Source organism: Amaranthus tricolor, chromosome 9 (genome assembly GCF_026212465.1).
Source record: "Amaranthus tricolor cultivar Red isolate AtriRed21 chromosome 9, ASM2621246v1, whole genome shotgun sequence".
Classification (NCBI taxonomy): Eukaryota; Viridiplantae; Streptophyta; class Magnoliopsida; order Caryophyllales; family Amaranthaceae; genus Amaranthus; species Amaranthus tricolor.
Window position 1 is genome coordinate 2,248,542 of NC_080055.1, and position 17,031 is coordinate 2,265,572.

The 17,031-nt window shown below is 30.5% G+C and overlaps 1 protein-coding gene across 1 annotated transcript; it reads right to left on the reverse strand.

Annotated features, from left to right (window-relative positions):
- Positions 1–1,141: 1,141 nt before the first annotated feature.
- LOC130824314 (uncharacterized) lies at positions 1,142–11,301 on the reverse strand. Its single transcript, XM_057689247.1, has 3 exons — positions 8,315–11,301; positions 6,820–7,005; positions 1,142–1,875 (listed from the first exon to the last, which is right to left on the reverse strand). The coding sequence occupies exons 1-3, from the start codon at positions 8,855–8,857 to the stop codon at positions 1,588–1,590; spliced, it is 1,017 nt and encodes a 338-aa protein (XP_057545230.1). The 5' UTR covers positions 8,858–11,301; the 3' UTR covers positions 1,142–1,587.
- Positions 11,302–17,031: the final 5,730 nt, after the last annotated feature.

The following is a 17,031-nucleotide window of genomic DNA, read 5'->3' on the forward strand; positions in this document are numbered from 1 at the left end:
TTGTTTGAGATGATGAACAAAGACAACATAGCCAAAGATGCAAAGGAGTAAGGAGTGAACAAAGGGAAGGGAGACAAAGGAACCCAGGGTTTTAAGGGGAGTCTTATAGTGTAGAGGTCGGGAGGGGAGATGGTTGATAAGGTATGTAGCGGTAGCAATGGCCTCGGGCCACTAGGAAGGTGGAGAATGAGACTCGATTAGAAGAGATCGAGTGATCCCAAGTAAAGTATGGTTCTTGCGTTCTGCTATCCCATTTTGTTGTGGGGTGTCAGGACACGAGGTTTGATGAAGTATCCCATGGACGGAGAGAAATTTTCCTTATTCCAATTTTACCACATTTAGACCCCTTTAAGGTAAACTTTAAGTATAGATAATTCGGGATTAAATCTATAAATGCTCAAAATAAGTGGATAGGATTTTAGATCTGATACAATGGTTAGAACCAATCTCAATCAGACCATTGTTAGTTAATATTACATTTTTTTTTTGTTTTTCAATTGTCACACTTCTTTAAAAAAAAAACTCTTATATAAAAATGGATTATAACTTCTGCAACTGGTGTTGGATAAGTTTGGTCGTGTCTCTGGTGTATATGTGTTTGTTTTTGGTGTATGTTTTGGTTTAGTGCATGTCTGATGCTGCTTTGGGACATTGTGTTTGTTGTGGCCATACGTAGGTGGTGGTTTTAATACGCGTATTTCGTTGAGTAGCTCGGTGCTTTGGGTTGCGTTGGAGCTGTTGATGTCTTAGGACGTATCTTGGCCGCAACGACTTTTTGGTTACGGGTTTTTAGTCTAGTTTTTAGTCTTTATATTTTATATAGATTATTTTTTGTAAGGTCTCGTTCACATGTATATTTTTTGATTTAGGTTTGAGTCTAACTGGTATTGGTGTTGTATTGAAATCTACTTATTTTGGGTGGTTTGGCTCAATGTTAGGTCTTGGTCCTATGCCTTTTTCTCATTTTTGGGGTTTTTTATGCTGACGGTCTAAGTCTTTGCTGTTTCAACTTTATCAATATATTTCCGAATTTTCAACAAAAAAATATAAATAAAAAAATTAAAAAAAAAACTTGTTATGAGCAAATTCAAAAGAGATTGAAAATTTTGCAAAGAAAAAAAAAATAAATGTCTAACACAAATGTACAAATGACAAAATTTCTCATTGAAATAAAAATCAAAACATGCAGCATTTTGAGTTGATTAATCTAAGGATAGAGTAAACACTACACTAACGGTCCGTTTGATTAGTGGTATTAAATGATGATTATGGAAATGATTATAGTGTAAAATTTTATCAAAAGTTTCATATCATTGTTATGGTAATGAAACTTTGATCATAAAAAATTTTTTATATTTACAAATTTCCATTAACATCTAATACCACTTCTCCCAATGGTAATGCATTAGAATGAATTTTACGAAGAAAAGGAGATGATTGAAGTTGAACAAGCATAACCATTAAGATAAACAAGAGATTTTTCCACCAAAATTATACCAGTTTTTCATTCCCATTACCACCGTTTATTACCACTTACCAAACCGTGGAGCTTTTATCATAAATAGTCGTCTTGTTTGGACCAACCAATCATGTGTAAGTGCAGTTATTCTTGAGAGACATAGCCATGTTCATCTTCTTTGGATTCATCACCAAATTGCAATTAATTGACTTGTAAAATTTAGGTTTTACCAATCTTCCTAAGACATATGCTCTGGATCTGACTCTAAACTTAAGGGTAAGTGGCACTGGTGTTATTACTCCTCCCTTATTACTACTGCTAATGCTGTATCCTCCCCCATATAAAGGAACACTGTCTCCCATCACTTGCACTGTTATCTGCTTCTGACTCTTCCTCCTCTGATAAAAATATTCCATCTGCATTTCAATTTCTTCAACATAAGTAGTCTATTTAATTATTGTATATTCGGCTACATTACTGATAAATATATTAGGCTGAAGACGTGCTAAGCGATGAGGTTGTAACATCGAGTTTTTTTATTCCTAGATATTAGAAATTGTATGTCCTTTATTTTGATGGACCAAAGCTTTATACTTTTTTGTTTTGATATATTATAGTAAAAATAATTAATTATATAATGCGTATTTCTTATTTATTTGTAGTTGCATATAATTTTTTTTATTAAGGTTCCATTGAAAACAATGTGTTTGATACAGCCAGGGTGGAGCAATGATTTTTGGTTATCAAGGGTCCAAATTATCGATATACTATTAAATTATTAATTATGTAAAACTAATTAAACTATGAAAATTTTAAAATCATATATATTGAAATAAAACTGAATGATAGGAAAAATTATATTTAACAGATGGAGTTGAAGATTCCTTATAATTACCCCTTTCGAAAAAAAAAATATACTAAGTATTTTTAACTCCGTATATTTGCCTATACTAAGTCTCAAAAAAAAACACTATTAAAATTAAGATAGTAAAAATATAAATATACACACTAATAATGATGAATGTGAAATTATGAAAGATAAAAAATAATCAACAAAATACTAATGAAGAAACGACTTGAAACACGTGTCACACTCTCATTAAAAAATTTTCCATCTTTTTTCTATAATTGACAAAGAAACTTTTGATATTTGACTTGATATTTAAAGAAACAATTAATTCATTTAAATGCGTAATATTTGTTGATTGACTAAAATTATATATGATGATTTATTGAAATACTATATTTCCTATTATATACCAAAAAAGAATATACATGAAATTTTTTATTTTAATTAACATAGATAATAAATCATTATCGCATAATAAATAAATAACTAATTTGGTCACTTTGTCAGTTAAATTCTCTCTTCTATTTATCATGGTTGAAGACTTTAAAATTTATTTGTCTTAATTATTAATCATTACTATATGTATATGTTTTAATATTGTTGTATAATAAATTATTTATTCACTATCATATTGATAACGCATACTAACAAATACAAAGATTAATAATTAAATTTATGTTGTAAATGAATTAATTTCGTAAAATAATATCAGCATTCATATCAGTAAATCTTTATAACATCCGTGTTTTACATATGAATCTATCTAGTGACATTATAATATAAATGTATTGGTCTATCAAAAAATAATAGTTCAAATTTAAGTTTGATCCATTAACCTTACATTAAAAATAGATTACGCCAACCATTGAGCTATAGTAATTTTTGTCATATTTATGCACTATTCAAATTATATGTCATATTAGTAAGGGGGGCCAAGCAAAAATCACAAAAGATAGCATTTTCAGTAAGGGGGTCGTGCCTCCCTCGGCCCCTGATGTGGCTTCGTCCATGGTTACAGCTCGTTTGATAGTCAGTATATTAAATGGTGTGAATAATAATGCATAAAAATTAATCTAATTTTGGTAGAAATATATCTCTTAACAAATTTATTGCTCATAGAAAATGGTAAACAAAAAAATTTATGATCAAATTTTCATTACCATAAAATAACATAGTACTTATCATGAAAATTTACACTATAAATTATTTTCATTACCACTTTTAATACCAATAACCAAAACGGTCATTAATATTATCACTCAACAATAGTAAAGTGGATAGGATCCCTCAAATATTGAAAAGATGTTGAAGAAAATAGGCACACCATAATTTGTATGATACTTGAATAAAAAAGAAGAAAGAAAAAGCTATTAGGCTTGATTAGAATTTACTTCCTCCGTGATATTGTTGCTACATTTGTATGGACACAGGAATTAAGAAAAGTGATTGACCTACAGATGGCCAAGTAGCATATAATGTGGAGAATGTCTTAGTAAATAACGGATATTTATGAGGTGAATAAATCACTCTTATGTGGTAGGATGTGATAGGGTGAGTGTTTTGTTATTTAATAAATCTTTTTTTATCTTATTTATTTTATATATTTTTTTCATCTTTTTATGATTATTTACAAATTACGGTTATTAATTAGGTATTTTTACATAATGTGAACACTGAAAATTTTAAAAGCTTACAAAGTCCAATCAAATTATACAATTATATTAATAGAGAAATCGTTAATAATAAATTAATAAATAAATCCGCTTATTATTTATTTTTAAATTAATCAAACTATTATGTGTACTTGTTAAAATAAACTCATATATTGCTCATAACTTTCTTTAAAACTTATTTTTATGTCAAACAATTAAGAATAAACAATAGTTAAGTTGATTCTCAATAATTATATCAAATAACAAATAATAGTTAAATTTATTTTCAATAAGCAAAATTTAATTTATTTTGAACAATTTTCTCGAAAGGACAATGTGGAACGATTAGATACGTATATATAGATTCCTAGTTTTGTGGCACAAGTAGAGCAAACAAAGGAAGCTTCGAGGGTACTGCGCAATAATTACTATTTAGATGATCTAATATATAATAATAATAATAATAATAAAGCCTAACTTATTTATAACCCTATAAATTAGGGGACATTTCTGAGATTTTCGTAACACTCCACGCATAACATATTGGCATTTAGTCTTTGGACATAAAAAAGTCAAACATCATGTTTCGTGTCTAATTAGCTCACAATCAAAAATGGACATCATGTAGCCATGCCAATTACCAATTTATTTCATGCTATGTCGTGCAAGAAATTAAATTATGACTTCGCTACGAGAACCTTGAATACTCTCGTTGTTTCTAATATTTTGCAATAGTTGTTTTTTGGGCAATTTTTATTAATCAATTTTAATTTTAATTTTATTTTTAATTTATAAATTAATTAAAATATATCAAATAAAATAATTTTTGATTCATCTTAATGCTAAAATTATTAATATTAATTTTTTTAATTTTTATTATTTATAATTAAAGAAATTAACTATTGAATAAAAGCATTGAATGATATAATAAAGTATAATATAGCAAAATATTAGAGATAGTTATATACACTAATAAAAATGATAATGGTTACAAGAAAAAAAATTTGTAACTGTAAACAATGAAGATGATAGATAGAACTGTTGTATATTTAGTGTATGTTGGCATATACTTCCTCCGTTCCGTTTTAGTCGCTACATTTGTATGGGCACGGGTATTAAGAAAAGTGATTGACCTACACTATAGTTTATTGTTTACTTTATAGAGTATAATATTTTATTATTGTTAATTCAAAAAGAAAAAGGAAAAATAAGTTGTTAAGTTACTTTATAGAGTATAGTATAGTATTTTATTAGAGTATAGAGTATAAAGTAGGATAAAAATAGGGGTAGATAGAACTTTAAATGATTGTTTTATTACTAAAACGGAAATATAGCAAGTAATATGAAATTGTCAAAAACAGAAAATGTAGCGGGTATTATGAAACGGAGGAGTATATACTATATACTATGTAATTAGTGGGACATATAAGCGTTACAACAATGAAATGATTTGTATTAAGACATGCAAACTCTATTATAAATAGTGGAAGTAGCATAGGAAAAAGGGTTGTTGCATATTCTTCATTTTCTGATTTATGTTCATCCTAGTTTCCTTGTTTTCTCTCATCTTTTCTATACATGCACGGTTGATGTGCTTGTTTAGAACATGTTTAGAACCCCGTTGTACTGTCAAGTCTCATGATTTTAGATTGATATTATACACTTTATGTGTAATTTTACCTTGATCTACATCTTCGAGTCGTTTTAAGTCATATCAAGTGTTTTCGAAGATTTTAAGGTTAATTGTGTTGTGTTCGAATCTTGGACACTCTTGTCAAAGGTAACCATATATATATATATATATATATATATATATATATATATATATATATATATATATATATATATATATATTTTGCTACTGTCTTTTTATTTGTTAAATAGTAAAAAAAATGTTATATAATGACTAATAAACTAAGCATAAAGATAGTTTTTAATTCAAATTATCAAAAAAAGTCATTTATAAATAGTTTTTTAATTAAATTTTGACTTTTCAACCCCATTTTCTTATTAAAGAACCAATAGCTACTTTCTTCAAAAACTCTTCATAAGTAGCTTATATAGATAGTTTCTGGAGTTAACAAAAAATAAGCTACCAAATAATCAAACAAGTTAACAATCAATTACAAAACAATTCATAAAATTAAGAGTTTCCCAACAACGAGCACACATGTATTTATAAACAATGTACTTCTAAGGTCATTTATGTTTTTTGAAGTGCTGATATTTACATTTTTGAAGTACTGATTCTTAACTATAGAAATAGATATACTTAAACCAATGTGCCTTCACACATTATTGTAACTTAGTATTTTCATAAATTACTCAATACCACAAACACAAATTTTGCCAAACGTAACAATAAAAAAAAAAATCAAAATAAGCAAATGGTGTAATAGTTTGTTTTAAGGCCTGAAACAGAGAGAGACACTCCCTTGATTGAAGTGAAAAAATCATTTTTAAGTGAATAAATTCAAACCCATTCTCTTGTTTCTTTTGGAATATAATGGGGCGGAGAAACTGAGGTAAACTTGTACGTTTGTTTGCCTATAAAAGTAAAATACGAAGAAATTGTACCAACAAAAGCAATAGGAAGTGATATCCGATAAAATTTCAATATCTATCTTAATTTTAGAGACCTCGTATATTTGCCTATAATTTTTAAATTCCGGAAAATTGATATTATTATGATAATAATTTCACAACAAATAAGATTAAGGCTATAATTTGTAAATGGTCAATTATTAAAGGACAAGGTCTTAACAAATAATTAAATCCGTTTTCAAAGAACAAAAAGTTTAATTAAAAGTGAAAAGCAGGCCCTTGCAAATAAGATTAAGCATTAAGGATTGACTTACCGTTCCTGAAGCTAATATGAGTTCTTGAAAGGCAAGAGCAAGAGGAGTAGAAGTGACATGGGTTCCAAAAAAAGTGCCTCTATTTCGGTACCTTAACTTCACGGTTGCATTAACAGTAGCCATTCCAGTAGGTACTCCTGTGTTGTCTTGTCCAGCTTGTACATCAAATTGCTCAAACTTTATGCTCTGCACTCACTCCCACAACACTAACTTTTATTAATAGTCACTCCTATTCATCTTACGCGTTCCATTTACTTTATGCACTCTATCTAATACACTTATTCAATCCTAAATATATCAAGTTATGTATATATAATTAAAAATTATAAAAAGTTGATATTAATAATCTTTATATCAAAACGAATCAAATAAGATCTCATATGATTATGTTTTAACTTATAGATTAATAATAAAATGCAATTTAAGAGTGATAAATAAATAGCATTGATTAAAATAATTGAGTAAAAGTGGTGGAAGTATGTTGATTCAGTAAAATTCAAACATTCAATTTTAACATCATTAGCCATTTTTCTTCCATTTCATTAAACTTGCTATTAATAGTGATATTTTTCTATATAACATGTGAAAATCAAATGTGAATATTTTAGAAAAAATATAAAACATTCCTTAATATCTTTTAGGTAAGTTTTATATTTAAAATAAATATTTAAAGGAAAATAAATATCAAATTTCTAACTCTGTTACATTTCACATAACATTATTTTTCATTTTTCTACTCAACTAACACATTTTTTTTTTTTTGACATTACTATGTTCATAATCAACTTGGTTTGGCATTTGACAATATGATGATGTGTACATTACTATAATTTAATTTATTGTAAAAGTAACACGACTTTTTCTCATTTCAAGTTTTTGTTAGTTTTCTACTACACTTTTACGGTTTTATCCTAATAGTATTATACATTGTCCTTTTTGTAGTTTATATATAAAAACAATACTTTCTCTATCCCTCTTAATTAATACCTTTTTATTTTAGTTTATTCTATTTATTTTGCATACTTTTTTTTTTAATGATTACTCCACTTTTTTCTTTTAATCCCATCCATAAACTTATTTTTTCTCTCCATTTTAACCATCAATTTCTATCATCTACTTATTTTTTTGTTTTATTCTCCAACCAAATTTCACAATCTACTAAATATCACCCAAAATAAAATAGTTGCAATATCATAGAGACCGGAGTATAATACACTTGGTAGAGAACTTACAAAGAATAAAACAAAAACTTTTATAACATTAGAGAAGATTTCGTCTATATTAAAATACTAAAATCATTTGTGTTTTTAGATGTTCTTTATACTTTATACGCGTACAATTTAAGAAAGAATATTAGCCGGAACAACATGATATAAATGATTAAAGAAAAATATTGAGCTATTATGATTAAATTTATCTTGAATAATATTATTAAAAATTAAAACTACGAGCATGGTAAAAGTAATTGAGAAAAAAAGGGTTAGATAATTAGTACCTTGATAGTGATAATTGGTTTTTGATTACGACTAGCACCCCATAGAACCAATGAAAAGAATGAAAACAACACAAAAAAGGCAACGACGAACCAAATAAAATACCAACATCTTCTTGGTATACTTTTTTCTTCATCCTCATCTTCCACTCCTAATAGACTCTCTTCTTCAATTGCATCAAATGGATGATGTTGTTGTTGATGACGGTTACTCCGACCCGTACCCGATCCACGTTGACCCCGACCTTTAATATGACCCCCACTTTTCGGCTTTGCTGACCCGGAGAATCGGGTTGAGGATGACTCCCTAGAGTGTGGGCCCAATGATGAGTTTGAATGAGAATGAGGAGGTGAGCCCATTGGGCTTATGACTGGGGTTGAATGGAAGGAGTTTGTAGCTTTTTCACCATCATGAGAAGTAGAATCTCTTGATGGGCTTTGAACATAGTAGACTGCTCCATGTCCTGACCCGGCCCGACGTGGTGGTGACCTTGTCGGAGATGATCCCGGTAAGCTTGTCACATCGGAATCTGTTTTTGCATGCATTTTTATTTTTATTTTTTAATAGATAAAAAAGGAAATGGTAAGAGAGTGTATTTGGGATAGTCAATTAAGACCTAATTAAACAAGGAGGCACGTCTTGGAATGGACAATGGTGTAAGGAAGGAGTCAGCTGAAAGGATTGGACGTTTGGGGTTTAAATACTTGTTTTTTTTATATATTTATAATATATAATTGTTTAATTGGTAGATTAATTAATGCTTTTCATTACTCTGAATTAAGAGTAGGATTTTTCCAAGGGAGCTATGGTCAATGACTTGTGAATCACACGTCCAATAATAAGATTGATGAGAGGTTGTAAGAATATACTTCTACTATACAAGGTCTTCATTCAAGAAACTATGGTATTGTTAAGTTTTTATTTTGAATTAAACAAAATTACTCCCTTTATTTTTTAAATTCCTACCCATTTGAAATATGGGAAGGAATGAATTAAGACAAGAAGAATTCTTATTTGAAGTATAGGAAGGAATTAAGATAAGAAGAATATAAGATAAGAGGTAATCATTAAGCATTGAGCTAAGTAATAAAAAGTAAATAAAAATGATAAAGTAATTAAATCTTAGAATCATTATTGTTGTATTCTGATTTTATTAATGGTATATCAAAGGTTGTTTTACATTTACAATACAAAAATTAAACAACAAAAGTTGTTAATCTTTAACATAGTTAAATAACCAATTACAATGAGTATAACTACATCAACCTATAGATGAGGACGTACATAGATTAAGCTTAATTAGAAATGAAACACAAATTGTAAACATAAATTAATTACACTATAAATAAAAGTTAAACTTAAGAGACCGAACCATCAAAAATTGTTCATAATCGACAGTTACTTGTAAGCTGAATTTTCCAATAAACATATTCCAGCCATTGTTCATATTAAATTGATCATTTTGATTATATTTCAGCTTTTCCTGCTTTTGTTAGCAAACATGTAATTATAACAAACAACAGCTTTTTTTCCAGTAAACGATAATCTAAATATGGTCACAGTTTCCATTACATATATTTTTTCAGATTAGGAATCTGAAATTGGCTTTAGTTTGGGCTTCTTACTCAATTGGCTTTAGTTTTGGCTTTTTACTCATTTGTTTCATAATGATTGTTTTTTTCAAATTACGAATCTAAAATTTGTGAAGAATTTTATGGTGATTTTTAATGGGGGAGAGGATGTGTTAATGAAAGAAGATCAAGAAGTTGTACACAATGAAGTAATAGGGGACTTAGAGCCTCATTTTGACCTCAATGGTCCCCCACCATTATCCCCCATTACAAATGATCCAAATGAAAACAAAATTGTAGCAAATCATAATGAGCCAAATGAAAACCAGCCAAGTCACCACAATCTAAGATTGAATAATAATATGCAAGAATAAATTTTACTACACTTAGTCAACATCTCTATTGTCGGAAATCTTCCTCATCCGTCAATTAACAAGACAGTAAAGAAGTTTTGTTATTTCGATACGACCATAAGTTGTTTATGGAACAAGGCTGGGAAACAAAAGGAAACTTACCAAAAGTATAATTTAGTTCATAAGTATCACAGGTGCGGAAGAAAGAAATTACAATTCCATATGAAAGTATCGCTAGCATTCAAATGTATGATAGAACTTACATTAGAGACTTGGTAAGTAAACTTAAATTAGCAAGAGGTCCACTGTATGGAAGATGATCAAGAGGGGGAAATTAAATCCTCACACTAATGCAATGCATCAAAAATTTCAGAGGAGAACAAGTTGGTAAGAATTCGTTGGATTATTAGTTTACTTGAATATGATTCAATTTTAGTACAACCACAATACAAATTTCTATATTACTTTGTTCATAATATGGATGAAAAATGGTTTTACTTGTCAAGAAAATCACAGAGAATTTTTCTTGTTGAAAATGAACCTGAGCCCTAAAGAAGTGGAAAATCACCCAAATTTATTTTAAGATTATATTTATATGTGTGACAAGACCATGTTGGAATCGAATGGGTGAATGTACTTTCGATGGCAAGATAAGAACTTTTCTATTCACTGAAGAAATACTTACGAAAAGGGCTTCAAAAAATAGACCAAAAGGGGAGGTGCTTGAAACAAAAATGATAGAATTGGTCAACAAGAAACCAACAAGGCATATGTTAATCACTAAAAGAACTCCAAGAATCAAGTCAAACTGGCCTAGTGAAGAAGAGAAAATCATTTTCATTCAACAAGATAATTGCAAGGCACACATTACTCAAAACGATGTTGAAGAGCAAGAACATTATAATAATGATGGTTTTATGTTTATTTTAATTCAACAGCCACCAGACATTGGAGTTGGGTTTTTTTAGAAACATGCCATCATTGATGCATAAAAAGATCTCAAAGTTTTTTAACAAGTTAGTAGAAGTAGTTGTAGAAGCCTTTGATGAATTACATCCAAAAACACTGAATAATGTGTGGACATCCTTATAATAATATGTGATGCATGAGATACTCAAGGAAAAAGGGTCAAACAATAACGATGTTCCCCACAACAAAACAAAACCACCATGAAGATAATAGCATCCTATTAGAACAAGTACAAGCACCTAGATGGGCTATTAGGGATTGCATTGCAATGTTATACGAATAGGTACACATGAACCTTTAAATGTTTGGAATCAATTCATAATCATGTACAACTTGTAATGCTTTATTTGTTAATGCAAAGTCTTTTGGATAAACATTGTCTCAGTTTAGTCCCCATAAATCATCGAATAACATACAGAAGCTACATTATGAGCTACCCAAAAGTGTCAAAGTTCTAACAAATTGCATGACCACAATTCGTAATTAGCCTCATTAATTAGTATATTTTTTTCCTTTATTAAAAAGACTCATCATCAGCATTAAATATAAAAAATATATTTAGGATAAAAATTGTCTACGTTTAGTCCCTAATATTCATCGAATAATAAATAAAAGCTAAACTACAAGCTTCCTGAAAAACTGTTAAAGTTATACTCTAACACAACGACAAAAATTCGTAATTAGCCTTATTTGTTTATTTTTTTCATTATTAAAAAGACTTTTCATCGACATTGGCTAACACCCAAAAAACGGTTTTCAGTAACAAAAGATTTACAGTCAAAAAAAAGTCCAAATTGAAGATCAAGATAACAGTAATTCATGCAAACACTAGTGGAAAAAACTTCATTTGCTGTGGTTTTTTGGACATTATTTGTTGCGGTTTTGGCCCCAAGCAATAGTGATAGCAGCAAATGGCCTATTTTAAATGATGCGGTTGAAAACCGCAGCAAAAAAAGGCATTATTTGCTGCGGTCAACACAAAACCGTAGCAAATAAGGAGGAGTATTTGCTGCGGTCGGCCCCAAAACCGCAGCAAATACTCGTTATTTGCTGCGGTTTTGTGTTGACCGCAACAAATACTTGGTATTTTTTTTTTCTTTTTTCGCTTTATTCTAATAATAATCCAATAATAATGCACAACATAATAACAATGATTAATCCAATAATAATCCAATGATAATCACAAATAATCTCTTTGTAATAATAAACTCTCGATCGTATATATAATATAATATTATGTACGTACATATATATTTAATATACATTAAAGTCCTAAAAAATCTATACTAATTACAATTTATCAAGGACAAAAATTAGCAAGATACGCGACAATTTTGTCTTTTAATTCGCGCATCTCTCCACTTCTTAGAGGGCGTGTTTCCCTTGGAATGTCGTATAAAACTTATAATATAGTACAAAATTAAAAGATTAATAAACATTAGATTTTACCAATAATAATAATTTAAGAATGTAACAAATACTTACGACATCTATATTTTCGACTCCAAAATCCTTCACGGATTTTATAATATCGTCCATGTACTTCAGCGTATAGTAGCCGCAATCAACGGAACTAGAAGGTTGTTGAAAACACTAAGAGAAAATAGATGTTAGTGCCAAAAACGCTTAAAAACGCATAAAATCGCCACTTAATACGTAATTTCTAGCATATGACTATGATTTTCAATACTAACCACTTCAAAACAATAATATATACCAATTAGTGTCGTGTGCCAAGTTTCGTGCAAAACAAACCAAGTTTGAGCTACTTGCGCAAAAGTGCAAAAAACGCTTAAAAACCCTTAAAATCGAAACCTAACACGTAATTTCTAGCATATGATTTTGATTTTCAATTCTAACCACTTCAACACAATAATATATACCAAATAATGTTGTGTGCCAAGTTTCGTGCAAATCAAACCAAGTTTGAGCTACTTTATGCGCAAAAGTACCAAAAACGCTTAATAAATGCATAAAATCGCAACTTAACACGTAATTTCGAGCATACGACAATGATTTTATATTCTAACCACTTCAACACAATAATATATACCAAATAATGTTGTGTGCCACGTTTCGTGCAAATCAAACCAAGTTTTAGCAACTTTATGCGCAAAAGTGCCAAAAACGCTGAAAAACGCATAAAAACGCAACTTAACACGTAATTTCTAGCATACGACAATGATTTTCAATTCTAACCACTTCAATACAATAATATATACTAAATAATGTTGTGTGCCATGTTTCATGCAAATCAAACCAAGTTTGAGCTACTTTATGCGCAAAAGTGCCAAAAACGCTTAAAACGCATAAAAACGAATTTGTGTACCTTTATTGTTGTCCATTTTGGAAATGTGGCTCTGGATGTAGATCCCATTTGTCCCCGCACTTTTTTCATTGTGCTGAAACGCATGGGAAAAGTCATACTATATATATATATATATATATATATATATATATATATATATATATATATATATATATATATATATATATATATATATATATATATATATATATATATATATATATATATATATATATATATATATATATATATATATATATATATTGGAAAAGTCATACTATATATATATATATATATATATATATATATATATATATATATACATATATATATATATATATATATATATATATGTATATATATATATATATATATATATGTATATATATATATATATAAGTATATATATATATATATATATATATATATATATATATGTATATATATATATATATATATATATATATATATATATATATATATATATATATATATATATATATATATATATATATATATGTATATATATATATATATATATATGTATATATATATATATATATATATATATATATATATATATATATATATATATATATATATATATATATATAAAACACTTAATTAAATCAAATTGGTAAAATAATTAATATTACGTACGCATTCAACAACGCTTTGAATTTTGTGTTGCGAGGCGGGCTTTGAGGTTTTTGTAGTGATTTGAAGACGTGCACAGTGTTCGTTAAAGGACATATGACCAAAAGTATCCAATGCAAACTACAAACGCAAATTTATAATCAACAAATTAGAGATTAGGTGATTTTAAAATTCAAAAGATAAGTTCAATTTCAAAAATAAAACTTACTCTTCCGTATATGGAGCCAGAATGAACGTGTGTCTAGATGCAAGGGAATTAGTCAAAGCAGTCTCAATGTATGCTCTGACGTCATCTGGATCATTTACACATTTTGTACCCGAAATCGACTCAAGACAAAACCATCCAATTTTTATTGGAGGTTCGCAAGAATTTAGCTCCTCGTAAGCCGCACTAAACTCACGAATAAGAAAAATTGTTAGTAATTCGGTTATTAAAACAATTAAACAACAATGCCTAATTTGTAAGATAATGAGCATCACCTCATGTAGACATGGAAAAGAGCTACGTTCAGCATCTCTCCTCTTAAATATTTCCCAATGTCACTAGGACAAATAATTACAAACGGGCTCTCAAAAAAGCAGTATTGGTCCTTCTGCAGGTATAGAATGATTGGGTCCTCCTCACGTAGGCGAGATGCAAAAGTGTGCAGCCATTTGCAATCTTGAGAGACATCTTTTAGCTCCGCATCAGTCAAAATTGGAGTGCTTGGCATCGACTTTGACCTAGTCGACACCTTTGCTGAGGAACCGATCTCTCTCCAAGATCCCTTTGGACTCTTTTGCTATTTCAATTTATACAATTAAATTAGTGTAAGCATGCAATTAAAAAAAATTAAAATAAAAAGGCACAAATGATTCTTACCATGTTAGTGAATCGGACCCAAGCATATGGCCATGTGATGAAACTACCTAGGGCGTCTGATAGTTTCTCAAGGCTCCATGCTGGCATTAGAACCGGGAATGAGAAATCTTCAAACCCCTTTACAATAGTTTCCGCGGTCACACTGATGTGGCCACTTGTAACAGGCATCGAATGCATTGTTTGGCCCTCTTTGGTTGGCTGGGCCACACCATATGCAATCTCAGTTAAGTCGCCATCACTAGCAACACCTAACTGAGGCAACAAAAGAGAACAAGGAGTCACCTCCTGAAAATTGTGTCGTTTAGTATAATAAGCATAATAATAAAATATTAAAACGCGTTGCAATTTAAATTAATAAGTGCTTATATATTCAAAAACTATGTACTTGTAGCACTGGCTCCGGATTTTGAGCAACGGAGTTTATGATCTTCGGTGTAGGGTTTTCCCCTGAAGGGGTAGTAATGGGCTGGGGTGCTTCAGGGGTAGTAATGGGCTGGGGTGCTATAGGGGTAATGGGCTTAGGTGTTGGCTCGACCAAAGCATTAGGATCCCCATGTTGACTTTCCTGATCCTCGACAATCAGGTTTGCCAAGTCAACAATGGGTGGTCCCATCTTCTGCAACACAATGGCTAGTTTGGCGAGAACGTCCTTCGTAATCTCTGCTCGGAGGGTTGCTACTTCATCCCGCAGCGTCTTTCGGGATTGAGTAGTAACACACTCTTTGCCGAATGCCTTCTGTAACCCTACGCGGACGCCTTCTTTTCCGACTACTCGCCCACTGTGGTCTTTCCCTAAGACCATATGCAATGCGTCAACATTGCCTCTTGGGGTGAACTCCCCCGTAGCTTCTTTTTCCTTCCAGCCCATCTGTTCAAATAAAAAGTGACATATATAGCAATTAGTATAAGTAAATCAAAGCCAAAGAATACAAAACAAATCAAGAATATACTTAATAATTTCAAAAAACTCACCATAGTATCAACAACCTTCTTCGTTCCCGGATCATTAATGGTAAATTTACCACTTGCATCTCGGGAATGAAGCGCGCAATACCAATCACGCACCTGATCTCCAACAGGAGTATTCACGGATGCGGAGGTAGTCGTAGATGAGGGCGTGGATGAACTTTGATGGGGGTATAAACCCGCATCCACCCACTCTTTTCGGACCTCATCGTACGTTTTTTGGCCCAAGCGATGGTAAAACTTCCTTTTGCTTGCAGAATCAGAAGCTTTACCACGCTTTTCCTAATTAATCAATAGAAATCGAATGTCATGTATTAGTGTTTGATGCATATGCTAATGAGGAGTTCACCTTGCGTGCAATGCTTTTATGCACCGTTAATGATTTTTCGGCATATGGCAACTTATCGGGGTATAAGAATAAAGGGATGAAAGCATGCCCAATATGTATTGATGACATGGAATCCACGTGGATTCCTAAGTGCAAACACGTATTGATGCACCATCGAAAGTTCCTCCCACGTGATCACCAATATCGTAAGAAGAAGAAGATGTTCAACAGGGAGGTTGAGGACCGTGTAGCTCGTCGACCGTTGACCAGTTATGAGGTTTATGAACAGGTTAAGGGAGTTGAGACTTCATTTGGTAAAACAGGGCAAGTGCAAGGGGGTGAAGACCGATTATGGAAAAAAGAATCAATCTTTTGGAAGCTTCCATATTGAAGAGATCTACAGCTCAGGCATTGTCTTGACGTTATGCATATAGACAAAAATGTATGCGATGCCATTCTTGGGACTCTCATGAACATTTCGGGTAAGACAAAGGATGTTAGGGCCGTGCGAGATTGGTTTGAAGGTAAGGGTCTTCGTCCGGAGTTGTGGGCACATGTTAAGGTGAGTAAGAAAAGAAATAGAGCTGATGAAGTTGGTGGTAGTAACAAGGGAAAGGGCGGTAAGAAGAGGATGAGTAATGACAAAGTTTATTTGCCTCCAACTTGCTACACATTGTCCAAAGCAGAGAAGCGGACATTTTGTGA